The 27,387-nt window shown below is 48.8% G+C and overlaps 9 protein-coding genes across 9 annotated transcripts; 5 read left to right on the top strand and 4 right to left on the bottom strand.

Moving 5' to 3' along the window:
* Nucleotides 1-678: 678 nt before the first annotated feature.
* N7517_002988 (ENTH domain protein) lies at nt 679-2,759 on the bottom strand (the record flags this gene model as incomplete). The annotated part of the gene is made up of 6 exons (XM_056720718.1): nt 679-1,190; nt 1,232-1,939; nt 1,995-2,106; nt 2,158-2,348; nt 2,407-2,644; nt 2,712-2,759. 6 exons carry the CDS (start codon nt 2,757-2,759, stop codon nt 679-681), a joined length of 1,809 nt encoding a protein of 602 aa, XP_056584853.1.
* Nucleotides 2,760-4,299: 1,540 nt separating this feature from the next.
* Nucleotides 4,300-6,372, top strand: N7517_002987 (uncharacterized protein; the record flags this gene model as incomplete). The annotated part of the gene is made up of 1 exon (XM_056720717.1): nt 4,300-6,372. The coding sequence occupies one exon, from the start codon at nt 4,300-4,302 to the stop codon at nt 6,370-6,372; it is 2,073 nt and encodes a 690-aa protein (XP_056584852.1).
* Nucleotides 6,373-7,149: 777 nt separating this feature from the next.
* On the bottom strand, nt 7,150-8,476 carry N7517_002986 (40S ribosomal uS17 domain-containing protein; the record flags this gene model as incomplete). The annotated part of the gene is made up of 6 exons (XM_056720716.1): nt 7,150-7,218; nt 7,364-7,539; nt 7,602-7,664; nt 7,923-8,188; nt 8,274-8,380; nt 8,420-8,476. The coding sequence occupies 6 exons, from the start codon at nt 8,474-8,476 to the stop codon at nt 7,150-7,152; spliced, it is 738 nt and encodes a 245-aa protein (XP_056584851.1).
* On the top strand, nt 8,421-13,167 carry N7517_002985 (kinetochore-microtubule binding complex subunit SPC105; the record flags this gene model as incomplete). Its single annotated transcript, XM_056720715.1, has 6 exons — nt 8,421-8,663; nt 8,725-9,103; nt 9,155-10,498; nt 10,564-11,666; nt 11,718-12,339; nt 12,404-13,167. 6 exons carry the CDS (start codon nt 8,421-8,423, stop codon nt 13,165-13,167), a joined length of 4,455 nt encoding a protein of 1,484 aa, XP_056584850.1.
* Nucleotides 13,168-13,536: 369 nt separating this feature from the next.
* N7517_002984 (transcription factor domain-containing protein) lies at nt 13,537-16,631 on the bottom strand (the record flags this gene model as incomplete). The annotated part of the gene is made up of 7 exons (XM_056720714.1): nt 13,537-14,617; nt 14,676-15,215; nt 15,268-15,443; nt 15,496-15,992; nt 16,051-16,310; nt 16,368-16,501; nt 16,596-16,631. 7 exons carry the CDS (start codon nt 16,629-16,631, stop codon nt 13,537-13,539), a joined length of 2,724 nt encoding a protein of 907 aa, XP_056584849.1.
* Nucleotides 16,632-18,846: 2,215 nt separating this feature from the next.
* Nucleotides 18,847-19,906, top strand: N7517_002983 (class I SAM-dependent methyltransferase; the record flags this gene model as incomplete). The annotated part of the gene is made up of 5 exons (XM_056720713.1): nt 18,847-18,905; nt 18,965-19,072; nt 19,124-19,374; nt 19,433-19,577; nt 19,627-19,906. 5 exons carry the CDS (start codon nt 18,847-18,849, stop codon nt 19,904-19,906), a joined length of 843 nt encoding a protein of 280 aa, XP_056584848.1.
* A 903-nt stretch (nt 19,907-20,809) lies between these two features.
* Nucleotides 20,810-21,853, top strand: N7517_002982 (DUF1932 domain-containing protein; the record flags this gene model as incomplete). The annotated part of the gene is made up of 1 exon (XM_056720712.1): nt 20,810-21,853. The coding sequence occupies one exon, from the start codon at nt 20,810-20,812 to the stop codon at nt 21,851-21,853; it is 1,044 nt and encodes a 347-aa protein (XP_056584847.1).
* An 881-nt stretch (nt 21,854-22,734) lies between these two features.
* On the top strand, nt 22,735-24,059 carry N7517_002981 (bZIP transcription factor; the record flags this gene model as incomplete). Its single annotated transcript, XM_056720711.1, has 2 exons — nt 22,735-22,993; nt 23,494-24,059. The coding sequence occupies 2 exons, from the start codon at nt 22,735-22,737 to the stop codon at nt 24,057-24,059; spliced, it is 825 nt and encodes a 274-aa protein (XP_056584846.1).
* A 1,455-nt stretch (nt 24,060-25,514) lies between these two features.
* On the bottom strand, nt 25,515-26,873 carry N7517_002980 (Eisosome component PIL1/LSP1 family protein; the record flags this gene model as incomplete). Its single annotated transcript, XM_056720710.1, has 4 exons — nt 25,515-26,119; nt 26,177-26,360; nt 26,427-26,560; nt 26,756-26,873. The coding sequence occupies 4 exons, from the start codon at nt 26,871-26,873 to the stop codon at nt 25,515-25,517; spliced, it is 1,041 nt and encodes a 346-aa protein (XP_056584845.1).
* Between the last annotated feature and the right edge of the window lie 514 nt (nt 26,874-27,387).

Below are 27,387 nucleotides of genomic sequence, written 5' to 3'. Positions count from 1 at the left end.
GATGCATTCTTTTTTTTCCTTTTAGTCAGAATCATAACAATCTCTCCCCCCCCTTTTTTTTTATCTCATCAGTCCATAAGTCCACATAAATCCCCTGATCCACTTGACCTTGAAAAATATGGGGTTATTCACCGAGCTTTATTCTTTCTGAGGTCATGTGGCGTTGGAAACAAAAACATGTGTATAGAGATATCGTCGTGATCTACAAAGATCATCGCAAAAGCTTTGAAACGCTCCACAAAGGAAGGTGCATAACTCGATATACTAAATGATCTGCATTCTGGCCCCTGGTCATTAAATATCTCTAACGGCTCTAGATGTCAAATCAAGATTTTCCGCCCCCTGTCAGCACTAGCCTGGAACCTGTTAGAGACATAGAGCCCCGAGACTGTACGACTAAGTATTCACAACTATCGCATGTGGACCGTTTGCAACCTCTTGACCAAAATTATTGATTGGATTACCGTATTAGATCCAAGGCAAGATAATTAGATACATAATTCGAGTTCTACAGTATACAACGTACGATGTACAAAGTAGGTAATATCAGAGTACACGGAAACATCCGTCTACTCAAGGTGGATGTTGTGGGGAACAAGTGAGATAGAAATGAGATAGTTAAGAGAAGATAATCTAACGGGCGTCGGTTTCATTCCGAGGCCATGCAAATGGTGGGCTTTAGGTCATGCCGGGGCGCGGGAAGATCGGCACCGTGTCCAGCTGTTCTAATCCACCCATTGTACCACTCTGCCCACTGTTTTGCCAACCCTGCCCAGTCTGCTGGTTGATAAACTGGCTCTGTCGGAAAGGGTTGGTGCTGCCAGTTGGGTTAGGCCGCAAGGGAGCAGCGGCTGGGGGCTGTAGAGCTTGCTGTGGAGCAGGAGAGGCCCGCGCAAAAGGATTGGTTCCCGTCCGCTGAGGCTGGATCGGCTGCACTTGTGGCGGAAGCTGCTGCACTTGTGGGGACTGCGCAGGCTGGAATTGCTCGTTTGGGGGAGTATATTGCGGGGTTGCGGTGGAGAGTCGTCTCGCGAATGGGTTCGTGTTCTGTCGCGATAGAGGAGCGGCGGGTGGCTGAGCGCCGGTGGAAGAGTTGAGCATCATTGACTGGCGGAACGGATTGGTGTGCTGGGGTTGCAAGGGCTGCAATGCCTGAGGTGCTTGCTGTTGTTGAGGGAATGAGGCAATGCCTTGCTGAGGAATAGGAGCCAGTTGCGATTGGAACCCATACTGCTGCGGCTGGGGGAGTACCCTCCAAATCCAGCGCCAGTTGGCATGGCTTGAAGTGGCTGCGGCGGTTGTGGTTGTGGTTGTGATTGTTGCTGCTGCCCAAATGGATTGTTTGGGCCCTGTGCTTGATAAGGAGCTCCATATTGGGTTGGCTGGCCATATCCAGTTTCCAAAGGCTGCTGCTGAATCGCCTGGGGTTGCTGCTGGAAGCCAGTCTGCTGGGGGTAGAATGATTGCTGCGGTTGCTGCTGGAACCCTGTTTGCTGGTACTGCATTGAGTTCTGTTGCCCCATTGGCTGTTGATTCTGCTCAATTGAATCAAAGAAGTCGATCAGATCCACAGGGGGTGGCTTCGGTTGTTCAGCCTGCTTGGGTGGGTTTGACGCCGGGTTCGACATCGGTGGGTTCGGCATTGGCTTTGATACATCTGCAGTCGCACTGGCTTCCATGCTCGGTGGAACGCGTACACCTTTCTTGACCATGTACTCCCGTCGGCGAAGGTCGAAATCAGGATCGTTGAGATCATCCTCAAGAAGGCGCGCCAAGTCTGTGGAGGCATGCTTAAGCTTCGGGATTTCCAGGCGGGTGGCAGACTGGAAATGTCTTGCCACTCCCAAGAACTGAACCACTTCTTCCGTTTGTTTTGTGAACGTCTTGTAGATTGCCAGGGCACGTACACTATCCGGCCGCGACATCTCAAAGTAGTGTTCTATTGGGGTTCAAGGTTAGACCAATGCCGACCTGTGGAGGGGCTGCTGACTTACCCAAAACATTGATCGTGCCCTCATTCATGACTGAATATAGAGTCAATAGATCAAGTGTGAGAAGACGGAACGCGGTCAAACTGATCTCATTCTCGGGCTCATCCGTCAATAGCTATACAATGTCAGTCACAAAGAAGAAGACCCAAATTCGGAATTCACCCACATCACACCGCAGTAACGCACGAATTTGCTTCTGTACAATTTCAGTCTCCCTCAGCAGACCTTTGTCCACGCCTATTCTCTTCAGCCGTCCCGGTCCGCTTCGTACATGATCCGTCTTGCAGGCATCGAACGCCTTGGCACGCGTGATAAGGTATTCGGCATATCGTCGGATATTATGTCCCTGCGATTGGGCTGCAAAAACCATTAATAAGTTGCGCTCGCATCCCTATAGGATAACTATTGGTCTAACCTTCAGAGAAATTGCTGGGCGCGATTTTCTTTGGATTATCGGACAAGTATCCCAGCGCAGCATCCAGTTGACCCTCTCGGATCATGAGATGTAGGACGATGAGCGCCTTGAAAACAATGGTCCATGCCGAGTCTCTGAGTCGTATCTGTAGGGTTCGGAATACCTCTGCGACTCCTGCCTCGCCGGTATGAGTTGCCACGAGAATATTCTCTATGTATTTGGATTTAGGGGCCGCAAGCTGTCCATGCCAAATAGTTAATAAGTGTCGCATGGATGAATAAATGAGCTTAGCCTTTCAGACTGACCTTGAGCTTTGTGGCCCCTTTTACTGACTTCTCAAATCCTCCAGGCATGTTTCTAAGTCGCGAATCGGTGCCCAACTTCTCAATGGCTCAGAATACGAATCTGTCAAAAGACAGCGAGAAAAGACTGGAGAGCCTGCTCCAAGAATCAATGCCCTTGTAGTGTCCGAGAAAATCTTCAATCATCCGTATCGCTCATGACGTGGCTCATTGAGCCATGTTGTAAGCCTGGGGAAAGTGGGCAGTTTTCTGAGGGGTTCAAAGTCCGATCGGAATTGTCGGGTTAGGGATTGGCGAAAATTGAAAATCACAGTGGTAATATGGGCTGCGAAGCAAATGGAGGGGATAAGGATAGCAAAGAGCAATAGTCTCAAGAGGCAAAGGGAGTTACTCTGGGGCGGAGTGTTCCTAGAGGCAACCCAAATTGGGACTAGCGCATGTTGGCAGTTCCGCGTGTGCACGGGGTAGTACGGAGTATACATATTTGTAGGATATTATATCGAACTTGGATCTATTATATATGAAAAATTATGGGCTGTATAGATTATAGATAGAAATGTCTTGAATATATCAGTTATTTGGGATTAATAACTTGATCTGGTAACCTTGTTTCTATACATCTAGGTATACCAGCAAGACTTCCTCTCTTTTGATTGGGGCATAGTATTTATATTTTGAAGATCGCAACCTTACCTACCTAGTAGCTAGACTGTATTTGCCAATAAATTACAATGTAGATATCCAGTGGCCAGAAGTAAGCCGGGTTGTGGTCATAGTAAAGAGGGAACCTGCGTTACATTTGCAAGGGAAACACGACAAAGCAACATTTCGTCGTTTTGTTCTTTTTTCAAAGAGTTTAATTGGATGGGAATGGAAATAAAAAGACACACTTTCCACACTATAGGCCAACTAGGCAATTAAAAGATTGGTGTTTCGAGGTCTAGGTAGATCTAGATGTATATATATACTCCACTTGCGGGTTATTCTGATAGTAAGCTATGTCGTCCTAAGTTACAACAAAGATCTATGCAATTCTGATTCTCAGGCATACTCATTATATTGATAGCTTATGTACTTGGGTACTTACCCCTTTAGCCGAAAAGCGAATATCTTGTACTCATTTGTCTCATCTCTCCGAGGCGAAATGCGTACCTAGAATAGTGAGAGCTTCAACTTCCACTTTATCCCAATATGAGAGGAAGTTTCGAAAAGAGATATGTATTAAGATCAGATTCCTCTCTGCGCTAAATAGAGTAAATCAGCCCCATTCTTTCTTAGCTCCTTGAAAGAAGGTATAGTCGCATACATGGGACCGAAGATATTCCCATAATATTCGAGGGATGAGCTAGAGACCTTTCTCCTTTCTCTTCCAAATCCGGGTCTCAAGGCCACCACTTCTTTCTCGTTTGCTTCAACTCTTACTTTACCTTCTTCATACCCTTGTGTCTCTCATCCTTCTTCAATCACTTCCAGCCCTCATCTTCTACATCACCAAGTTCCTCGGCCATCCCAAATAACCTTTCTTCCTTCAAATATTTTGCCTCTTACACTCCTTTGAGACATTGTCACTTGCCCTTCTCATTCATTGAAAATGGAGAACCAAAACCCTCCTAAAAAGCCAAAACTTCGATGGGACACCCCAATGCGCCAAGCACTTTGTTGCATCTACCGCTTCTTCCGATGTGACAAGAAAGCAAAAGAAGAGATCTTCTTCTCGATGTTCCGAGACAATCTGAGAAAACGTGGGATCAATCGGTTTATTCCAGATAGAACACTCCACGCACAGTGGAGCTGGATGAGAAACACTGGCGACCTTGTCTGGTCTGATGTTCATCGAGACACTGAGTTCAGCATGGACGGGAGATGGAAGCAAATTATTCAGAGAATCCAATCTACGGCAGTCACTTTGCGTCTTCCTCTTCTCGAGAAGACAGAAGATGACATTGACACAACTCAATGTGGGATGCGAGTGACAATGGCCTTAGGACCGAGAGCTGAGTCCCCTCCCGAGGCACCCCACCGAATGCCGTTACCACTGCGCCAGCGAGAAGAGAAAAGGAGTCGTTATTTTGCCGAAAGTGAGGACCAAAACAGCGAGAGCGCCACGATGAGCGTCGGCCACAGCCAAGAACTGGTCGACCACCTGACAACCGACTCGCCGGTTGTCACCAGCCATGGGAAGAATTGTCTCTGGTGTAGCTATGGGCTGACCATTGACGAGGTGGATGGTCTCATTGACCAGAGCACCGTGGGAGCTCAAAATCAAGAACACCAAGAATATGAAGAAACCCCAGAACTCTCAGAGCCCCATGAGCTTCAAGAACGCCAATATTCCAGTGAGCAGCATCATGACCAAGGCCAAAATCAACCCCACGGAAAAGGCCACCACCATGACCATGATCTGGCCATGCAAGGAGTTGCTCATGATAAAATGCCACCGTTACTCTTTCGCTGGTCAAACCGTGACTCCCAAGGAGTCAACTCAAAGGCACGCTTTCTGGCGGGAGCTTTTCGTGATTCTGAGTGGTTCGACCCGGAAAATATTCCCGAGAGCCGATTTGAAAGCTTCTTTCGGAGTCATGTAACCAAGGAGAAGGTCAGCACACCCTTTATCTCCACATTTCAGGCTCCATTGGCGCCTTTGCACCGTGCGATTGCCGGCCAAAACGGCGCGTTATTGACCGTTATCGACACGTCGAAGCTGAAGACTAAAGTATTCTACGCTTGTCCGCTGGCAATTCGGACGAGGACTTTAGTAATCGGTGGCTGGAAAGGGTATGGGGAGTACCTCATATGGGGTACTATCCCAACGGAAGCAATTGCTTACACTGTGGAGATTAGCAGTCTCCAGCAAATCGCACAGTCCCACCCGGATATCAATCGCTTGCTCCAGCTTCCACTCATTAGCAACGCCCCACGTTGCAATGATAAGCTGCGTGAGATGCTGGCACTGAAAAGAAAGTCGACTTTCCAATCTGGTCGAACGCTTGGAAAGTTACTGACTCTTCTCCAAGTGCCAGCGACCTACTGGGAGAACTTGGCGTATGAATTTGCCAAGGCATGGGGCTGGAGACAAAAGAGAGAGATCGATCTTTTCCAGAACGGAGTTCGAACAGCACCACCATATCTGCCTGAGGAATTGTCAGATTCCGAAAGTGAGGCTGCATGGCTCACGCCCCAAAAGACGCCTCGGCAGACCCCCCAAAATATGTATCTCTCATCTGACCGGGTCTCTGATGCAGACTACGAGTTACCTGATACCGACGAAGAGTCGGGAAGCACATCTGAGTTGGAAGAACTGGCCGAGTCTCAAGATATCTCTATGAGCGACAAGACGGAGACCGCAGATGATGAAAAGTTCTCAACACATGAGACGTTGTCTAGTGGAATCTTTCATGAGGGATATGGCGGCGAAGACCCCTCCAACCGGGTATACCATCAAGAGGTGATTGATCTCACCTCTGATAATGAAGATAGCAGTTCTCAGCATGCATTGCAGCAAAGCTGGCCGTCGGATGACGATCCACACATGCATCCAAATACACCTACAAAGAGTCGTCTGCCGCAATCGGACAAAAAGACCCCCCATCATTTTGTACTCAATGGTCAAGTTGATATGGACTTCTTTGAGAAGGTCCGACGCTGGTCTTGGCGCGGCAATTGAGAATGATCAATCTTCGGTTGGCGCAGCTATGTGAAGACAAGAACGCCCAATTCAGCATGAATATGTCAATATGCCTGTATTATTAATGGAATGAAAACAAGAGGACACGGCCACGTATGCGGCCTTGTGAAGTCTTTTTGAGTAGTCTTTCTAGCGATCTTCGTTATTTTGTTATCAACATAGATGACTTCCTGGCAATCTATGTAATGACAGTAAACATTGCATCTCTAACATTTGTAGGCACCCCAGGTGCCACATACTATATGCATACTCGAATGAAACAAACAAAAGAGGGCACATTCAGGATTCCAACTTCCTAGACAAGGAGGTGTGTGTTATGCAAGCCAACTCTCCAGGGCTACCTACATAGGTAAGATAGCCAATAAACGCCCGAAATGAGATAAAACCATGCCTACAGACAGCCAAACGGCAACCATTGAATATATGATTTGCCATTACCATAGAGAACACATACTAGGGTCCTACTGTATCACTGTTAAGACTTAGAAGAGCAGGAGATGAACTCGAGATGCGCATTGAGAGGCTGCTCTGTCCAGATTGCCATCCACGGTCAATCTTGCCTTGTACCAGAGTTGTTGTACAGTTTCCATCGCAGGAGGGCCGAACAAATCATTTTGATTTTTGCGTGGATACACATTCATCAGCGAGGTATCTGGGACATGGAAACTCATAAACTATCCCGACCCCCATCCAAGAACTTCCCGTATATCCAGTCCATACCGCTTCCTTCGCCTTCAAAACACCCGGTTGATTAACCTAGAACTTGGAGAAAGACTTGACAGCGCGGGAGGTCTTGGCGTGAACCTTCAACACGTTGAAGCGAACCTATAGAGAAACTTTGAGTCAGTTATCAAGTTCGTAGCAAAACAATGAACTGCCAAATTTGATATGCGGTAGTAGTGCAATAGTGCGTGGTTTCGCAGACTACCAAAAGTGGCGAAAAATTGACAAGGATCACAGATGGACGTACAGTCTTGGAGAGAGGACGGCACTGGCCGACGGTAACCATGTCACCCTCCTCAACACGGAAAGCGGGGGAGACGTGGGCAGACAGGTTCTTGTGGCGACGCTCGTAACGGTTGTACTTGGGAACGTAGTGCAGGTATTCGCGGCGGATGACGAGGGTACGGTGCATCTTGGTGGAGACTGTAGTTAATTCGTTAGTAAATCTCCTTGTCTTATAGAAAGACAGTTCTGATTCAACTCACCGACTTTGCCGACGAGGACACGGCCGCGGATGGAGACCTGGGAAGTGAAGGGGCACTTCTTGTCTGTAAAGGTTCAAAAATAAGTAATCTGATCTGACAAAAATGGTGAATGCGGGTATTTTTTTCGGCATGAGTGGTCTTTTCGAGGTTCAAAAGTTCGAGTGTTGAATGCGAATATTGGCGAGAGAAACGACGGAGATCCCAGGACCCTCAATTGCTCCATGCGATCCTCCATTCGCCCTTTGTATCCGTGAAAAGACCACCCACCCATATATTCCGCCACCATATTTCGAATAAAATCTCAACGAAGGTCGTGCATACCGATGTAGGTTCCCTCAATGGCGGTCTTGGGGGTACGGAAACCGAGACCGACCTCCTTGTACCAGCGGCGGCCCTGGGCAGTCTTCTTGGACGAAGCCTTGGCCTTGGTGTTAAGGAAGATGTGAGGCTGCTTCTGGAAAGCGCGCTCCGACTGGACGGTCAACTCGGTGGCCATTTTTGCGGTGTTGTTCGACGAGGAAGCGGTGTCGAAGAAAGGTCGGGTTGGCGGCTGTCGAAGATGAGGAAGATTCGTTGCCCGTCGGAATCTTTGGTAATTCGTAGTGTGCGACACTAGTCCCGATCGGGACTAGGCTAATTGGGGTTAGGGCTCTGCGCTTTTGTTTACATCACGTGATTGCGGAGGCAACGCGCTTTGGGCAGGTGCGATAGGAGCAGATTACAGGCTCAGTCCTGATTGATCTGGAGATCTCAACGTTCGGATTTATGGAATATGCAATCTTGAATTGATCTGTGAATGTGCCGATTCAATCGCCGACAATGTCCACTCGACCCGACTCCGCGGCTTTGCGACCGCCACGAACTCGTCGGTCCATCGCGCATGTCCCGCGGTCTAGGATGACGTCTGGTTTGGACAAGGAGAATGCGACAACTGAAATTGGCGCAGCTCAGCCATTTTTGAATAATACAAAGCCTGCTATGAAAGACAAGAAGTCTCGGAGCAAGAGTCTGGGACCTGGTGGACTTGATGCCCTCCAGAATTCTAACGGCAATCGTCGCCAGGTAGCTACTAATGGAATACCACGTGCGCATATGCAAACATTTCTGACTCAAATATTTATAGTCTACGGCCTCTTTCCCATTAAAGTCTATTCTCAAACCTACAGTCCCTGTCTCTCCAGTGCGAACCATTCCGACATTCGAGGAAACGCGCCGACGTACACCCGCTCGTAGTGAACAACCGACTCATGACGGCACGATGGACGCACAGGGCCAGATGGGTCAAGGCAAAGACGGTCTCTTGATTGACTTCGAAGCAACACCAGGACCTCGCACGGCAGATAATGACAATGACGACACGGCGAACCCGTTTGATACATTCAATGCGACTTCTGCCATTCGCGAGGAGATGGCTGCTACCAAGGAGCGCGATGAACATGAGCGCAAAGATCGTGAACGACAGAATATCCTAGAGAAACGAGCGGCGCGGAGGAAATCAATGGGTTCGTGCGTTCAACTTTATCATAGAAGTAAATATTGACACATTTACACAGCAAATCGCCGAGTATCCTTTGCCCCCGAGGCAACCCTACACACCTGGAACGTGGTGGAAATTCCGGATGATTCAACCTCCTCCTCTGCCGCGAACTCAACGAGACGCGCATCTGCTGCTGCAAACTCCCAGAACCAACCTGCCCCTCCCTCGCCCACCAAAGATGTTCCATCTTCGCCAGCAGAGTCCGAATTCGGATTCTCACCTGTCCGCACACAAGATCTGAACCAGATAAGAGGTCGCCCACCATCAGGGAGTGGCGATGATGACATCCGGGATTTATCTTCTAGTCCGTTCAGCGGAAGCTCGGTAGGAAGCGAAGACACCGGCGCTCAAAGCTTGGGCGGAGAAGAAGAGGATGATGGTGATTCCTCAGGGTCCGACGATGGATTTGATGCCGAGAGCACTGCAATGAGCATGGATGATATGACCGCGCGCTCAGGCGTCAGTGTCCAATCAGATGCAACTTCTAGCTCAAGCTCTAGTGCTAGACTCAACGAAGCACTGCGCCAGGCTGCAAAAGAAGCAGGAACCGAACTCGATGAGGACGGAGAGATGTCAATGGAAATTGCGGATCAAGAAATAACCGGTGCCTTCCAGCCCTGGATCAAAAAGGGCCAAAGACAAAGCTTTGACTGGGGAGATATTAGTGCACGACACGACGAGGAAAACATCGACCCATCCAGGCATGCCAGCACTCAAGGTCTGCCAGAATCAGATGACATCGACGAGGATGAAGACCTCAGCATGGACGTGACGAATGCCGTAGGACGCATTCTTGGCAAGTCTCCCGGCCGTCGCCAGAGCACAGCTCGTCGCCAGTCCATGGCAGAAGAATCTGACTACGGCGATCAAACCATGGAGATGACCAATGTCATAGGTGGTATTGCGCAGGAGGATTCGCCTTCAAAGTTTTCTGAAATTGGCAACGAGGACGAAGGAATGACAATGGAATTCACTTCGGCCGTTGGCAAAATCTTGGGCAATCAGCCTACTTATGCCTCCAATTCTGATCACATGAACTCCGATCAAGACAATGAGTCTGATGGTGGTATGGACATGGAGATGACTGGTGCGATTGGTGGTATCCTACAGTCAGGGATTGAAGCCAATGACAAAGTGCACGCGAAAATGATAATGGAGCTCGAAACCGACTCGGGTCAGCTTGCTAGCTCGCCTTTTCAAGACCTTGTTCGGCAGTCTCCTGCCAAGTCCCCTGCCAAGTCCCCTGCTAAATCACCTCGGGCTTATCAAATTGCTGCTGTTGCATCCGAAAACGGGAGCCCCAGTTTGGCAGCCGTGCGGGCCAGGCCTTCCCGGCGTAGCTCCACCCCAGGATCGTCGGGTATGCCTGGGTCGGCCAGCCGGCGACGATCACCAAACACCAAGCCATTGACTCCGCCCAAACAGTCCACCCCCAAGCGAAACCTACCACCCCAAGCAAGACGCCCCCCTCTAGCAATGTTACTTTTAGAAGTGCTTCACCGAAGAAGCTCTTCCAGCCCGAACTTCAGCAATCAGCAGATAAGCGCAAGTCTCTACGCCAAAGCTTATTCGAGCATAACATAGCAACGGGAGAGTCGACCCCGGTTTTCAAATTGCAACCACGCGAGGGACGTCGCTCTTCTGGTCTAGGAATAGACAAAGAAGGCCTCGGATCTCCTCGAGTGGCGGCCTTACTCGACAGGCGACAGTCCCTTGGAGATCGTACGCCTCAGTTCGTTCCGCAAGAGCAGCCCCGGTCCGGTGTACGTTTCGAAGATCCTCTGCAAATGCAGGCCGAAGAAGAACGGGATCGCGAAGAAGAGGAACTCCGAGAAGACGGCCACATCGCGGGCTCGCAGTCAGATCGGGATGTAACCTCAAACTTGAAGGACATGATCTCAAATCTGAGCCCGAAGAAGACTAGGATTGGCAGTCGCAAGAGTCTCCATGTTGGGGCTGCCCGCGGGGTTTTGGGCAAGCGCCCAGTCGAGCTGGATCTGGATGAAGATGAAGTCGAGAATTCGCCCAAGCGACTGCGTGGCCACAACGTCAGCCCAGTCAAAGGTGTCAAGTTACCGGCACCGATGTTCAAGGAAGGAAATGTCCGGCGGTCGATGCTTTCGCCCGTCCGTAGAGCTGCTAGCTCATCGCCTCCGAGGGGTAGCACCACGCCTTCCCAGCAACCTCGGAGTGCTTCCCATACCTCGACAACTCCTCTCAAACATGGTATTGATGCTCTTCATATTGCTTCTGATCCTCAGCAGCCAGAAGAAGAAGAGAATACACCCGTCGAAGAACCCTCTGTGGAAATTGAGTCTATTCAGTTGCAGGACTTCCTGAAAATGACCAATATTCATTTTATGGAACTTACTACGACAAAAAGACGACACACAACAGCCCCTGGCAGTGCCACTAAGAAGCTGACACGACCATCTGGTGAGAATATGCCTAAACCAGGCTCCATAACATTTGATGATTGCGTGGCAGCTGGCTTTTGTACAGTCCCAATGCTTGAACTGTACCAGCATGTAAGTTCTACTATACCTGCGTACTCTTGCTTTCGCTCACACTGTCTCTAGTCATGTCGGGAGTTGAAGTCCTATATTTCCGAAGGCCGACAAGTGATCCGCTCTATCGAGGCAGAAACATATGCCGATAATCCAGCTCTCTTCAAGGAGTATGTCACCGCTCCACCAGATATCCGAGTGATCATGGACAATCAATTCCGAAACGTTAAGACCCATGCCCGTCTGCTGAGTAAAGCTACATGGTATGAATGGCGGATGAAGTTGCTTGAGGGGCTGAAGGAAGGGCTCATTCGCCACGTGGATGAAATGAAAGCAGACGACGATCTGCTATCTGAACGCGAAGAGTTGCTCAACAGAAGTGTACCTTTACTCGTGGAGAAGCACGCCTCTCTCGAGCAAGAGGCAACCAACCTACAGCAGTTAGTGGATGAGATGGAGAACTGTGATCAAGATGAGCTGCGCAGTACGCGTGGCAAGCTGTCTGAGGTGGACTCCGAAATTGCAGCCAAGAGACGGGAACTTGAGCAGTTGCAGAAGGAAGTCCATGAGAAGACGACCTTCATCGAGGCTGGAGCCGAAATGCGGGATGAATACCTGGCTCAAATCCAGGAGGCAGAGCGTGTGAAGGAAGAGTGTCGTGGCTGGAGTGCCCGGGAGATCAACGAATTGAAGGGTGAGATCTTTTCTCCTTCCCCCATGGAGACTTTTGTGGGTGCGATACTGACTGAAAAAACTAGCCTCTGTCCAACGAATTCAGCAACAAACCGGCTGGTCCATCGTTTCGGCCTCGACTCCCTCGGATGCATCGAAGGGGCCTTTATTAAAGATGGCTTACCGGGACCAGCTCCAACTAGAGTTCTATCCTGGAGCTTTTGCCTCCAAAAACGGTGGCCAAGACGAGGGAAAGAACTACCCGATGGAACTGAGTTCCCAGAAGAATGCCAACATCTCTCCCATTGCATCCTTAGTCCTCCATTCGCTACAGCACCACCTGACTACCATCCAGCAATCCACTGTCGCACCTAAACAGCTCTTACGCTTCATCTCTAGCGCATGGGACCGCACAGTTGGGCTGGAAAACGAAGCGCGCATGCTGGAATTCTGTGGTGTCACCCGCCTCACCCTATCCAAGCCTGATGAGGGCTCTCTTTCTCTACGCACACGCTGCACGCTCCTCGGCAATGCCACTGTCTCCACACCTGGCCGCAAGGGCGCTGATTCGCAGAACACCAGTGCCAAGCGAATTGATGTTGACTTCACTGTCCGTACCCGCATTGACAAAACAAATGCAGAGAACACTGTCGGTTCCTTAGACTTTGATATTGACGTCCTGGCGACGAAGGTCTATGGGTTCGGAACAGGCAACAAGTCTGGTCTTCCAGACAAGGAGTTGCAAACCATCCTTGGCAAAGGGCTTCGTCGGGGGAAGGACAGCGATGTTCAGCTAGGAGATGGCGTGTGGTGCAAGGCAGTGCGCGCGTTCACGGCATCTGTGTTTTAATTTTCGAATATTTGCTCTTTTATGATTTGGTTATTGGACGGGGATGGGTTAGGTCTGGATTTGGGAAGGGAGGCGCAGGAGGAATCTTTTGCATGCCCTTGGGTTCAATGGCGTGGGACAATGGGATATCTCGACTTCGGGATCTGGCTGGGCGCTTTTTTATACCTAGTCTTTATTTTCATATCCACTGGTTGATTATTTGTTTCCTATTATACCACACCGATATGTGGTTACATCAACATTCGTAAATCCGGTCTAATACATATACAAAGAAGAGAGCAGAGAAGGCATGTTTAGGGAAAACCATGGATAAAGACAACGCTAACAAGAACAACAAATCCAAGATATAAGACCCCAGTCAATCTATCCCTAAAACAACCCCAAAAACCCGTTAGGCCAGACCGGATCAGCCCCCTGATTCGGATCCTCCTGACCCTGTGGCACATAGCCATATCCTAGACCATGGGGATCAAACCCACCTGCCTGAGCCGTATGACTGTCAATAGCAGGCGCGCCATGGATATACGACTCAGCCGATAGAATCGGCATGGAGGAATATGTATCGGCAGACTGAGTGCCTGCTGGATTCGGGGGCAGGAAATTGTATTCCGTTGGGAAGAGTCCAGCGAAGAGATTTCCGCCGTGACCCCAGTCGCCGCTCATTGGGTTCTGGAAGAAATCGGGGATTGAGTTCGCGGTGCTGCTGAAGGAGTCTGGGGAGTTGATGGAAGTGATGGGGTTGGGAGTTAGACCTGATGGTCCTGTGGGTTGAGCCTGGGCTGCAGTTGTAGAATAGTCTTTGGATAATTTCCAGGATGGGATTGGTGGTGCGTTGAAGGCGTTGTCGCCTGTATGATGGAGGAATGTGCCATCTAGGTTTGTGTTTGGAGGTGGGTATGTGCCTGGTAGATTGGGGAGATATGGGGATCCGCTTTGGCTGATGTCACCTGGGCCTGGCACTGGGCTCATGGGGACGACGTAGCCCGAGGAATTGACTGGAGGGAGGCCTTCTAGGGTGTCGGGGATACTGAAGTCCATTCTGTTGGGGTTGGCGGTGCTTGACGTTGGGTATCCCGGAGCTGTGGCGGGGGTCATTGTTGTGCGGAGGGTTGTGGGTCGGCGGTGCTGCCTTGGGTGGTGTGCTGGCTGTGCCTGAGAGGTGCGCCTCTTGGCTCCTGGTGGTTTATATTCTTGGTCTTCTTCCTCTGGGGCGCGGGGTCTTTTCTCATCTTTTTCGACGGCGGCTCTGGCGATGCGTTCGAGAGTCGCGCTGATGCGGGTCATAAATACGGCGTAATTATTTGGTCCGTTACCTGGAGCGAGAGTTGCAAAGAACGTTGCGGCCATGTTGAGGGATTGAAGGTCTGCTCGGGCTTTTGAATGGCGAGTATCCCGCAGGATACCTGAGAATAATGTCGATGCTGCCAGGAAGACGTAATATAGTAATGACCTGAGGTTTGACTGTGAGAAATGAAGCTGATATAGCAAGATGAGACAGTTGTACTTACCAAGTCCATGCGATATCTCCCCATGGCATGTTATTGACAACCTTCAAGGTATCTCGGGCAGCCTGTGAACTAATGACCGTTGATTTTGAGGCATGTGCTTTGCTGATCGACACGACCTTCTCTGATTCCTTGCTGGCTGCTATCATGTAGTTAAGAAATATAGGTACCCGGTGAATCATGATCAAAGCGTTCTGATAGACGAAATGGAGACCAATAGAGGCAAAGCCGAACAAGAAGTCGTTTTCAGTATGTTTCATTTCCGGTTCAGTGAGAGTTGGGTTTTCACGTTTCCATTCTTCAAGCTCTGCATCTAGTTCTTTAACCGTCTTGTAGATTTCAACGGGAGGTTTTGTTAACGCCGTAGCAGAGTACAATCGACTGTAAATGTGGCTCTTGATGAGCGCCATCTGACAGAGCTGGCGGAAGAATGGAATGTTGCTTGCGGTTTCACCATGCTTATCGCTCTCCAGTTCTTCCGGAAGAGGGACATCGAAATCATCTTGATGTTGTGATGGGGCGTTTCCAATTCTTAGACATGTACTGGACCTTTATTTTAGTATGTGAGACCGATATCTGAATGGACTTCTCTTACCTTTGATCAAGGACAAATGCAACCCAAAAGACTCGCCTTCTCTCCTCTTGCTCAGCTGGACTAAGTTCTGGTCTTGAAATATCTCGATGAAGTCCCATTCGGTGACCAGACCGCATAGCCGCAGTGATGAGAGGCAGAGCTGATTGAGTTCCAGAATTCCCTCGAAGGAAGAACGACTGTGCAAATTGTTAGATGCTTCTATAAGAGCCAAAGAAGCAGGAGACGTACCATGCTAAGCAAAGCCTGTATACTTAGTAGGTCGGTGCGTTTCAAGGCCAATTCCGTGAAGACCGACATGGCGTTTTTGAAGTATAACTCGGACTTCTCCTTGTCCTTTTCTGACTTGGAGCCATTCGAGAATCGATATTCGTATGCCAGACATATTACCATGTTGATATTGGCCCAACGGGCAGCATCATCACAGGTTTGCTGCGTATATTGCCATTCGACCATTTTCATGAAGGACGACTCAAGATAGATAGGAAACAGACGATTGGCTGTCCGGAAGAAATCCCTCATAAGAGAGAATACCTCCGACCTTGAGGGCAAAGGCTTAAAAACATGCGAGGCAAAAAGATCTTGGAACACATCTGGTCGCCATTGATTCCACGGATTTTCATGAAGGGATTCAGGAGATATAATTCGCAAAAAGCTGATATCGCCTGTTTTGCTCTTGATCCACTCTATACCTGTTCGCGATAGAATTGATAATGAGCACGATTTTCCTATGCATTGAGTTAGTCTTGGTGGTTTTATATCACATCGGCCGTACTCCTATCTTACCGAAATACCGAGAATCATCTCTTTCGTCCGCCCGGAAGATGGGCGTGCCCTCGATGTCCCCACCGCCTGAGCGAAGAGACGCCGCGAAATTTGACTTTGGACTGGAAACAGATGAGATGTCTGGACTAGCTGGTCCGTCCTCATCTTCATCGGAAAAATCGTCATGGCTCATATCGCTCTCTTGCAAGATGCCTGCCGTTTTCAACAACGACTCCACTCTGACGAGGCGGTCTTTCAAAGACTTGACATACTCATCACTACTGTGATAGCATTAGCCATGGAGAAAAAGCAGATGGGAAATGGTAATGGTATCGTACGTTTGCTGATCATCCCGCTTCTCATGCTGGACCGGAAAGACACAATGCGCATTACGACGCATGCATTGCAAGCAAGTTAAATTAGACCCTTCAATCTCACACTTGATCTTTTTTCGATGGCACCTCTCGCAAGCCTACATAGGCGTTATATTCCCGTTAGCAATGCGGGATCCCCCCAAACCGGAGTCCACCGGGATAGTGGAACTCGGAGCTACAAGCAAAACTTACCCTCAAGTGTTGACCTCTCCATAGCGCAGAATCCATGGACAATGTGCTTTGGGAAAATGACTGGTTCATTGCCTTGGGCCAAGGGGTGTGGGTTGCCTCGGAGTCATGAACGTGCCAAGACTTTGTGAAAAGGTCGCCGCAGCGGAAATGGCGAAGACTAGCGGGAGATCACTGTTTCTTATTTCGATCCCTGTTGATGTGATGTTCATAATATCCAGGGAGACAGAACCCAAAGGTAAAAAAAAGAGATGAATAATCAAAGCACACGGATGTCGGGATTCACGGATTCCGTTACTGTGCTCTCCGGGGTACATTGGGCGGGGTCACAGGTGTGCCTATCCACAGGCTTGTCCTTGTGTATAAGATGTCAAAAAAACTTGGATATTGAATGATGAGCATGTTTACATGTTCACTTATTATTCCTGGTATTTTTTTTATAGCTAATCATAACTTTTCTGCTTATAGCAAGAAATATTTCAACAAGACATCTTAAAACATATAAAAAAGCCAAAAACAAGAGTGATATCCTACATAGTCCCTTTAACGCCCCTATGTCATGACCCACCTAAAAAGATAAAACCAGAATCAAATTAAAGTCCTACGTCGTCAACCTCGGAAGAATATAAAGTAGGTACCGAGTGTGCCAAGACTATAAAATGGCCAATTGGGAAGTGGATAAGCCATTTAGTCAGCGGCTCGGATCTCCCGAGGTTATATTGTAAAGTCTATGCTTGATACCTTATATGGAATCCGATAGGTGATTGTAGACTAGAATAGAGTCACAATTATGGACTCAGTTCCGTGAAGATATAGAATAAGATCGGCAAGCCGGAGTTGGAATTCTGCCAATTCTGACGAAACCCGTGAGTTCGGGCATGTGATACCGTATGATTATTCCTACCCGATAGACCGCTGAACTCACGTTTGAAATGAAGGCAGAATTTCATAACCATGGCAAACTGCCTCTTCTCGAAAAGATCGAAGTTCACTTGCATGTATTCGAGGTATTCCTGGGGATAATAGATCTCATCCTTATCCCGTGAGATGCCGGGAGTTCACGCCATTCATAATCCATCCAACCATCTGTGCCGCTTCTTGCCAGAGCACCTCAGGATCGGGATTTCCGGTCTCGGTGCGCCGCCTTCATCTCGACGATGGCGAAGTCTTGAGGTCCGTCAGAGACTTCACAACTTGTTTCGTCTGTTGCTCTGCATGGTGGAGTAGGACTGGAGGGACGATAGTTGGAATTGTGGCCAAACTGACTGATAGGACGTGTCAGTAATATCGAGCACCTCAAGCGGAGCATCGCTTATAAGCTGAGGAGGTTAGGGTAAGGGTCGCTGGTGTTGGGATGAGAGTGGGAGCAATGTGGAAGAATAGTGGCCGGTTACGTGCATCGGGGGTGTGTGACGAGATCGCTCAGGAGTACCGTAAGAGTTTTGATCACCTCAATATGAGCTTGGTCCAGGCGAATTCGGGGTTCATTTAGCGTCTTGAGGGATTGTGACAGGGCGCTCTGTTGACGGCGGGCCGTCGGCGGCTGCTTTCAGATTCTGCATTGTCAAGCTGATGTATACGGACAGAGTGGTTTATGAAGAAGCTTGGAATCCTTCCAAGGTTGGAAGGAAGTGCTAACTGTGTGTAAGAAACGGACTAGAGAGAGGAAGAGCAGAGTGGAAAGAGAGACAAATGAAAGGGAGGAATGAGAGTTACATAAAGTCAAGGAGGGTCTGTATCTTTTTTTTAAAAAAGAGTATGGGCCAGTTAGTGCCAATGAGGCGCTTTTCCACGGGATCTCTTAGTTTAAGATGTTCGTGCGCTACGCTTAGAGCCATTTGGTGCCTAAGTAGCGCGCATCAATAAGTATCGTGAGTAGGTTTCGTAGGGTTTACAGCCAGCTACGCGGGCAACGCGAGCATATGGAGTATGCAGGTTAACAGGGCATAGGAGAGAAGCATATCCAGGTAGAGGAAGTAGCTGAATTGATTTAATTTCATGAGATAAATCCATTTAAATTCAAGTGGACGCAGCCCGAATACGTTAGGTGAGCATGGGGGCCTGAATGCGGCTGAATGGGGCTGAATGGGGCTGAATGGGAGGCCCGAAGGCTTGTTAGTAGTTACAGTGACACCCTATATTAACACCTCTACTATTGCTTTCCGAGGTAGCTACACCTACTAAGATTGTTCTAACGCCTGCTACCCCTAGTCTTTTATTCATCTCGAGATTGTATCCCCTACAGCATTCGAAAATGTCCGAAGTCCAACGTGGTGAATATTTGCTGGTTAGAAATATGGCCGAAAGCGAAAGGTGAAGACCTTAGCGGTAATTATTTTTATCTAATAGCCTTTTAACATGGAAGTATATAGGCTGGAGATGCAATACAAAGCCTGGCAGGCCAATATTGGGTATCTGCTTCATCCAGCCATCAAACAACATGATCGGATGCGCATTGCAGATGTTGGTACAGGGACTGGGTGAGTTTCAATGCATCAGAAAGGATAAATGATCTGACACCATTTCATAAGGATCTGGCTCCGTGAGCTTGCAGCTGTTCTCCCAATAACTTGTCAGCTTGACGGATTTGACCTCTCAGGCGTCATGTTTCCCTCTAAGAATATATTGCCAGAGAACATTACTTTCCATCATCAAAATCTCCTTGAGCCATTCCCGGATGAGTTTCTAGGAGAATATGACGTCGTCAATGTTCGAGTTATGGTGGTGGCTTTATCTCATGACGAATGGGAGCCTGCTGTGCGGAATTTGATGACACTTCTTAGTATGAAGCTTCCTAGCTCAGATCCCTTTACACTAAGATCTAACCGACGAGTGAGCAGAGCCAGGGGGGCATTTGCAATGGATTGATTGTGCCGCACATGAATGTGTAGTCAAAGGAGAGCCTGAGGGGAAACGAGCCACTAACGCACGATATGGACTTGATTTATTCCGAAGGACTCTGATTTCGCTTGGGAAAACACCCAAGTAAGTCTGATTATCCTATTGCTAGATAAACCAACTGATTCCTCTTTAGTGTTGCTGCTCTTCATGACACTTTCCAGAACAGTGGATTGGAATCTTGTCAAGAGCGGATCTACACTCTTGACAACCCCGAGACTCGGGAAGATCTCAATCTCACAGTTGTTGTTGGAGTCCAGCATATTCTGACTACTGTTTTCAAGATGCACAAGTTGGATGAAATACAATCCATGCACCAGATTACGGCCCTGAGGGAGGCTATGCTAAGTGACTTGCACAGCCTTGCTTGTTATTATTGCTTTGATGTTTTCGTTGTAGTTGGGAGAAAATCTTGATTGAATAGTCTAGGGATTCGTGCTACAAGGAGATCTGTATGGAGAAACTTTTGGGGGGTCGTTTCCCTTTAATTATTTCCCAGATGATATGAAAGATATAGATTCAAACCCCTGAAAATCTTCACTATTCACTTACCTCCACATTCTAAGAGACCCGATGTCAATAAGAGAAGAGAGTACCGGTCGTCCCTTCCGATGAGCATCATTTGGCAGTGAATATGGTACTATCTTTCTAGGGCATACCTTGTAAGGGTGAAGGATCTTCTGCATCTGGATACTTGAGAAGGGCCCGTTTCAAAATTGAATCAAAGTCGGTTATTCAGCTTTAGAAGATGATCGGCCCTGATTCTCGAAGTGTCAAGTGGATATTTTTGGACTCTCTCCGGGTAAGGCAGGAGAAAACATAGGCGAAATTGTAGAACTTCACCTGTAATACCCTTGAAAAGCTTGGATTCCAAGAGCCTGAAGATCGAAAAGGGAGAGAAAAAAATGATTCCCGGTCCGTGACTCGTTGATAAACTTTGTATGGATTTTGTGGGTTGACAGGTACCTATTGATCTCCAAAGACTTGGCCATTTCCGAATATGCAAGTGGATTGTATTAGTAGCCAAGAATTAGGAATGATCGTCTCAGGTTAATAATAGACATATTCAAAGACTTTTCTAGAAGGATACAGGGTGAAGATAAGCTTAAATTCCCCAGTCACTCTCGGCGATGGGACGACCCGACGATAACGATATTGTGTATACTCACAACCTTGCAAGCCCTCCAGGGCTGTCGGATCTCGCTGACAAATGGAGGAAATGTACCCCCGCAGTAGAAGTTGATACAAGTACTCGGTGTTTTACTGATTTACTTGAAAGTACTACTATTCATCTCAAGACAAGAGGCAATCCCTTCACCATGAGACCTGTTACAGTTGGAATTGTGTCGATCGGAGACATGGGCCTAGGCATGGCCAAACTCCTAAAAGCCCACGACTACCGAGTCGTCACGGTCGCGGAAGGAAGAAGGTACGACGCCAGAGAGGGAAACCACAGCCGAGCACTAACGGCCGCCAGTGAACACACAGTGGCGCGAATCCATTCAGCAGGGATCGAGATTCTTCCTTCAGACCAAGCGCTAGTAATCCAAGCTGACTACGTACTTTCGATCGTACCTCCCCGGAACGCAGTGGCGACCGCCCAACGAATAGCAGATGCATACGCACAGCCGTCGACCGGCAGTCTCCGAGAGGCGCTGGAAGACTTGGAAAGCAAGCCGAAGCGGTCCAAGCTATACTACCTTGAACTCAACGCGGTACCCGCACGACTGGCGTCGGAGATGGCGGCGCTATTCCACGAACCAACCACAACGACGGATTCAGGCCGAGGGTGCCACTTCCTCGATGGCGGAATCATTGGCGGGCCGCCATCACAAAGCACGCAAGACGGGAGCACCTGGAAGAAACCTAGCGTGGTGTTGTCGGGGGTGGTGGATCTGGCCCCTGCTTTTGCGACGCTGGCGGACGTCCTGAATATCAAACTTGTCTCGCCTCGGATTGGCGCCGCGTCCACACTCAAACTATCCTTCGCTGCATTGACAAAAGGTCTCACCGCACTGTCTATTCTGTCTTTCTCCACTGCGCAGAAGGAGTCGATGTTGCCGGAGTTGTTGACATTGCTGGAGGAACATTCCCCACGTACTGCTGCGCTCGCGACGAATGGAGTGATTGGTATGAGCCCCAAGGCATACCGGTGGGAGGATGAGATGCGTGGGATCGGGGAGACGTTTGATGCCGAGGGTGGGTGGAATGGGGTCGGAGCCGGTGTTTATGGAGGATTTGCTGAGATCTATCGGACCATTGCGGAAGATACCGTCTTAGGCGAGGAGAGAGTGGAGCATCGAGTGCGAGGTATGACGGTTGAGGATACCGCTCAGATCATTGCTGAAAGGCGTCAACAGTAAGCCGTGAATAACATATTAGCATAAAGCATATGTCATCAGGACGATCGAAATGTTTTCTAAAGAGGATTTTCCTGCTGCCAAGCTTTTGGGTTGAATACCGGGGCTAGTCCGCGTCATCTGCGCTGAAATAACGGACAATTGTAGAATATAAAATAAAAATTTAAAGACAATTGCAGTTTATAATTTCGTAGTATATCTTAGTATAATTTTTAGTCTTAAAAAAAGTTTGCATACTCCATATATTCTCCGTACCTCCAGGTACTGGTTCGGAAGGTGGATAATATATGTCATGGCCCCTGTTTTTCATTGAAAGAGCTAGGAAGCTCTCTGGAGAAGCTTGTTTATTTTTATATATATATATATATACTTATAAACTTATAGATTTTGTATTATATCCTTTACTATATCTACCCTCGTGTCTATATAAAAGCGGTGAATGTCTCAACTGACGAACCACAAGTCGCGATCACGACATTTCTCCATTCTATCAGATCATCGACTAGGGCCGTCTTTTTCTTCCTGCCTGTCCTCTTTGCCCCCCCTTTTTTTTAAATCAACTCCATTATTCCCGTTTTAATTCGTTCTAGTGGAACTCCCGCGGCATGCGACGATGAAGTGACCTTTAACAAGGTGATCGTGGCCGAGAACTCAACTTCCCGGTCTTTTCTTACCTCTTTATTTGTTTTTTTTTAAACTCGCTTTTTTTATTACCTTTTTCGCCTTTATATTAAACCAATTTTTTTTTTTTTGAATCTGATTTGCTTCATAGAAAATCCCGTCCTGATCTGGGGTTACCAACATCCAAAAGCCCCTCTTCTCTCTCTTAACCCTAAAGGTCAAGGGGGCTAAACTTCTTCTTCTTTCTTTCTCTCTTCAACATCATGGGAGAACAACCACCTTTGCCAGCTCCCGGCCCAGTCTTCGACAAACTCGAGAACTTCAATTTCTTGATGTCGCGCCACGATCCCGCAGCCAAGACTAGACAGTACTCATTTGACGCTGATACCGGGCTGGTCCCATTCGGCAACGTGAGTATGGATTACGACCAGACCGAAGGCATGGGCGGTCTCTCTGTCAGTTCCTATGAGAGTATAGAAGACGACCGCAGCTCTCTCGATCTTCGAGGCTATCCCTATCATGGTACGTATCAAGCTTTTGAGAATTTATGCCCCAACGTTGCATTTGTTACGCCATCGCGCCTCTGCGTCTGAGCTTTAGTTCCCGGGCTTGAAATTCCCATGTCTGAAAATTGAAGTTTTGGATCTCTCCGTTTTTTATTGCCTGATTCCTTCCCTGTGGTTTTTTTTAAAAAAAAGGCACCAGATAGCCCCGGTGCTGAACCTCTTCTCCCCCTACATGTGCCAATGTCATTCTTTAAAAGCGCGAAGCTGCAAAGTTCCAGGAAATGAACCCTGGCATGCATCTCCCATCCTCAATGGATGAGATCACCGTCGGTGCTCCTGCAATAGCGAGCACGCAATCCCGCAATGAAATGACAAACGCCAGTTGCCTGCTGACGCTAAACTGCACATCCCCTTGACCCTTCTTGAGCCTATATCCTTCGGATATGATTTGCACTTCCCGACCCATGGGGCTCATTCCCTCGGGGTTATATCGACCTTCGCTTACTCCATCCATAGGTCCTCCCGGCGAGAAGCCCATCAACTACAATCTCCCAGAGCACATGATGCCCTACTCAGCTCACTCAATTTACCCACCAGTCCCATATGCGCCCGACGAGCTCGGCCACGCACAGGGGGCTCTCACGCCATCCGATGTTTCCTCATCCATCTCCCCGCCCAACGGCCAAATGGGAAACACCAAGTACAGTACCTCGATCTCTGGCGACCGCATCGCCGCCGCCCTCGATCAAGAGGAGGGTGTGCGCGGTGCCGCAGAGGAAGATCGTCGTCGTCGAAATACAGCCGCCAGCGCCCGCTTCCGTCAAAAGAAGAAGCAGCGCGAGCAGGTCCTCGAACGGACTGTTCGTGAAACTACCGAGAAGAACGCTTCCCTCGAGGCCCGCGTTGCACAGCTCGAGATGGAGAACCGCTGGTTGAAGAATCTCCTCACTGAGAAACACGATGCTGGTTCTCGTTTGCCTGCTCCGGCGAAGGATAGCTCAACCGAGTTAAAAGGTCCTGGAGGCAATACCAGACAAAAACATATTCAGCCCAAAAAGAAGGGCGTCGGCACCGAGGAGTGAGCCAAAATGGAAGAATGTGTTTTTTTGTTTGCGTTATTGTTTGCCGTTCTTTGTATCATCTCCCCAGCCTACGGTCTCTATAAGGCGTACCGAATCAGCATTCTGTTTTTTTCCCCATCGCTTTGCTATGGTGTCTGCACTCATCTTTCCCCTCTCTACCTGTCATATTCAACGACAGAAAGGAAAATGGGGCTAGATGAGCGCAGACAAATGACGATGTCACGACCCTTCTCTTCTTCTCGTCTGCCCGGCTCTCCCGACCGTGGCTTTTTCGACTTCTAGGGATGGTCTTTGCTTCTGCACTTCAGATCTGGCACTTTCGTTTGATTCAATCTCTATCTCTACTCTCTACCGGGCTTTTCACATCTGCCCAGGCTCTCTACCCATCTACATCCTCTCCACCCTTCTTATCCTCCAGATCGTGTGCTGCGAAGGCCTATTTCATTTTTCTCCCTTTCCCCTGGTTTGCGGGAAAGGGGATGAGTTGGCGGTGTTGTGGTCCAGGGAAGTCGAATTTTGCTTTTTTTTTGCTTTATGGTATTGGTTTTATATTTGATATCTTTTGTGGGACTTTTTGTTTGTTTCTGGTTTCCTCCGTCCTTTTGCTACCTATCTATGGACTGGAATGCGTGCAATATAAACTATGTGGTTTATTGCTATACGAATTATCTTGCTATCCTACATATGCTGCTCTATAGGATTCTCTAGATACGTAATAGTAAAGACGTAAAAGCAGCGGTGGGTGACGTGCTGTATCTGGCGTGCTATATCAGAGTGATTTGCTCACTGAGATCGAATGCCATTGGAGAATCTAATGCATGTTTCTCTCACTTTTCTGGGGTAATTGCCTATCCCCACAAGGCTATTCAGCCGTGAACGCACGCCACACTGTTCTCTATCAGATACTACAATGCATAGTAGTAATTTCTGCAAACAATCCATTAAAACACCTTGATTACCCTGGACCTAATCCTCGAAAACAGACCAGAAGCCAACGTAAGATGGTATTAAATCAATTAAGTAAAAAACAGGGAATGGAAATAAGAAAAAAAAAAAAGACAAAAACCCAGACAATTCCCAGTCGCACTGATCTCAGGCATCTCCAACTCCGTGGAGAAACGAAAGGAAAATTAGACCCACGTCCCCCGATCTAAGCATGGAGAAGTGGACATCCCCCAAGCACGATTCATAGCCGTTAGATCACGACATTGAGAGGCGTTCATGTGAAAAAAAAGGCGCGTCAAACATCCAAAGTTGAATGGCGTGATTGATGTGCGTCTTCTTCGAGAATAGCACGGAATCCCCGGATAAAACAAAGTATATGGAAGATCAGAAGGGGGATTTTTGACAAAAAGGAATGTGGAGATGGAAAACGATTGGACAGATGAATTGATGTCTGCCCGAATTTCAAACCGTCAGATTCGTGAAAAAGAGGGAATCATTCTCGCCCAACCCTTATACGGCAATGGGATCACGTTCCTCTTCGCGACCACGCAGCTCGCCCTCAATGGTGCTGATGCCATCATCACCGTCCTCGTAGTTAGGGTGCTGGTCGGCCGGGAGCCAAGAGTCACGGTCCCCAGCCAAGGGCTGGTCCTGTGAAGACAAATCGACACCCTCACGGTTCTTGTTGAGGTTAGAGCGGTGGCGCTGGGAGAGGGTGCGGGAGCGCTGGGAGAGACCAGACTTGACGACGGCCTTGGAGGAGACCCAGTTAGTGAGGGCATCCTCGCAGTCCTGGATGATGGCCTTGGAGGCATCGTAGCCGTCGTAGGCGTGGCGGGTCTCGCCGGGAGTGACGGGGGTGTCGTCGATCAGGTCGAGGAGGTGCTTTCCGTATCCGGCGACGATGGCGACCTTCTCGCAGTGCTCGCGGAGAGCATCGAACTGGTACTGGAAGGCGGCCTTGACCTTCTCGCGGGTGATGTTGGACAGCTGGGCCTCGGCGACTAGGGACTCGGCTTCGGCGCGGACGAGCTCCTGCTCCAGGACGACGATGCGAGGAGAGTTGGGGTCCTTGTACTTCAGCTTGGCGATCTCATCGGTGATCTTCTGCTTGCCTGGAGATTCAATTGGGTTAGTTTAAAGCTCGGAGTTCAAGCTGGGGGAATTCTTACGGTCTCGGCTGGGCTGTACGGAAGCCTCGATGTTGCGGATGCTCTTAATGGTGACACGGTACTGGTCGTAGCGGTCAACGAACATATCCTCCAGCTCACCGATCTCGTAGATCAGCACGCCGAGCTTGTCCGTCACATCCGAGACATCCTCATCGCATGCTTCACCCCAGATGGAGAGTTGTTGCTATGGCGACCGAGTCAGCTTCCAATTTGTTCCACGATCATTCACAATTCAGGGTCATCCACATACAGCGACTTCCATGCGCTCCCGAGCGACGAGTTCCATGCTGCGCATGGCGTTCTTCTCCATCTTGACGAGTTGCGACAGCTTCTTGGCGAGATCGGGTCCGAAGGCACCGGCGGCATTCTTGCGGAAAGCATGGCCTGATCGTAGGATGTTAGTGAGTTCAATTTCTCAATTCCCCCACGAGCTCTCCAACGACTGGTCTTCAATCGGCTGTCGTCTGTCGGAGGTGGGACAGGGGAGCCGATGGCGGCCCGACTAGGCAACCTCCAACCCGACGAACATCCTCAGAGAATTTCCAGTCAAACCCGATCGCCGAAATATCTCGAACTCACCGATTCCGCCTTTCCCTAGCCATCTGCCGGTCTTGGTTGTGGACAATGGTGGTGGGGGGCTCTCGACCTGCGATGCGGTCGGAGCGCGCGACTGGCGCATGGAGTAGGTGCGATGCATGACGGGTTGGTATGAGAGGTTGGAGGAAGAAGGTGGTAGAGAGAGGTAGAGAGATTCTTCCTGCAAGAAAGGTAATTAGAGAAAAAGACTTTCAGTGCCTTGCGCAGTAGTGACGTGAGCTTAAGGAGGGTTTCTTTTTTTTTCTTTTCTTTGGGGTACGTACTTGACCTGAGATGTAACGAAGAAAAAACTGCAAGCGGACAAGTTATATGGGGGATCCTTTTTGACAGGTGAAGTTCTCCTGGAAGCTCTCGGGAAGTGACGTCGACTATTTTCTAAGGAGAACCCGACTTGATCAGATCGGGATTGGGCGGACCTGAGAAAAATCAAGAGACTAGCTCAGACGCTAGACACTATTAAGTGCAGGAAAATCATCCTCTAGTTCTTTTTAAGCCAATAACGTGTCGATCCTAAGTTGCATTTTGTAGAACCTTCACGATCGACGTCATCGAGTTCCCCTGATGTCATGGACTAAGGTTGCATTTATATGGTTATGCTATACTACATCTTATAG

This window comes from Penicillium concentricum (genome assembly GCF_028827145.1).
Source record: "Penicillium concentricum strain IBT 3081 chromosome Unknown utg000001l_segment0_segment0, whole genome shotgun sequence".
Taxonomy (NCBI): Eukaryota; Fungi; Ascomycota; class Eurotiomycetes; order Eurotiales; family Aspergillaceae; genus Penicillium; species Penicillium concentricum.
Note: the sequence above shows the minus strand (reverse complement) of the source record. Positions and strands in the feature narration are given on the sequence as shown.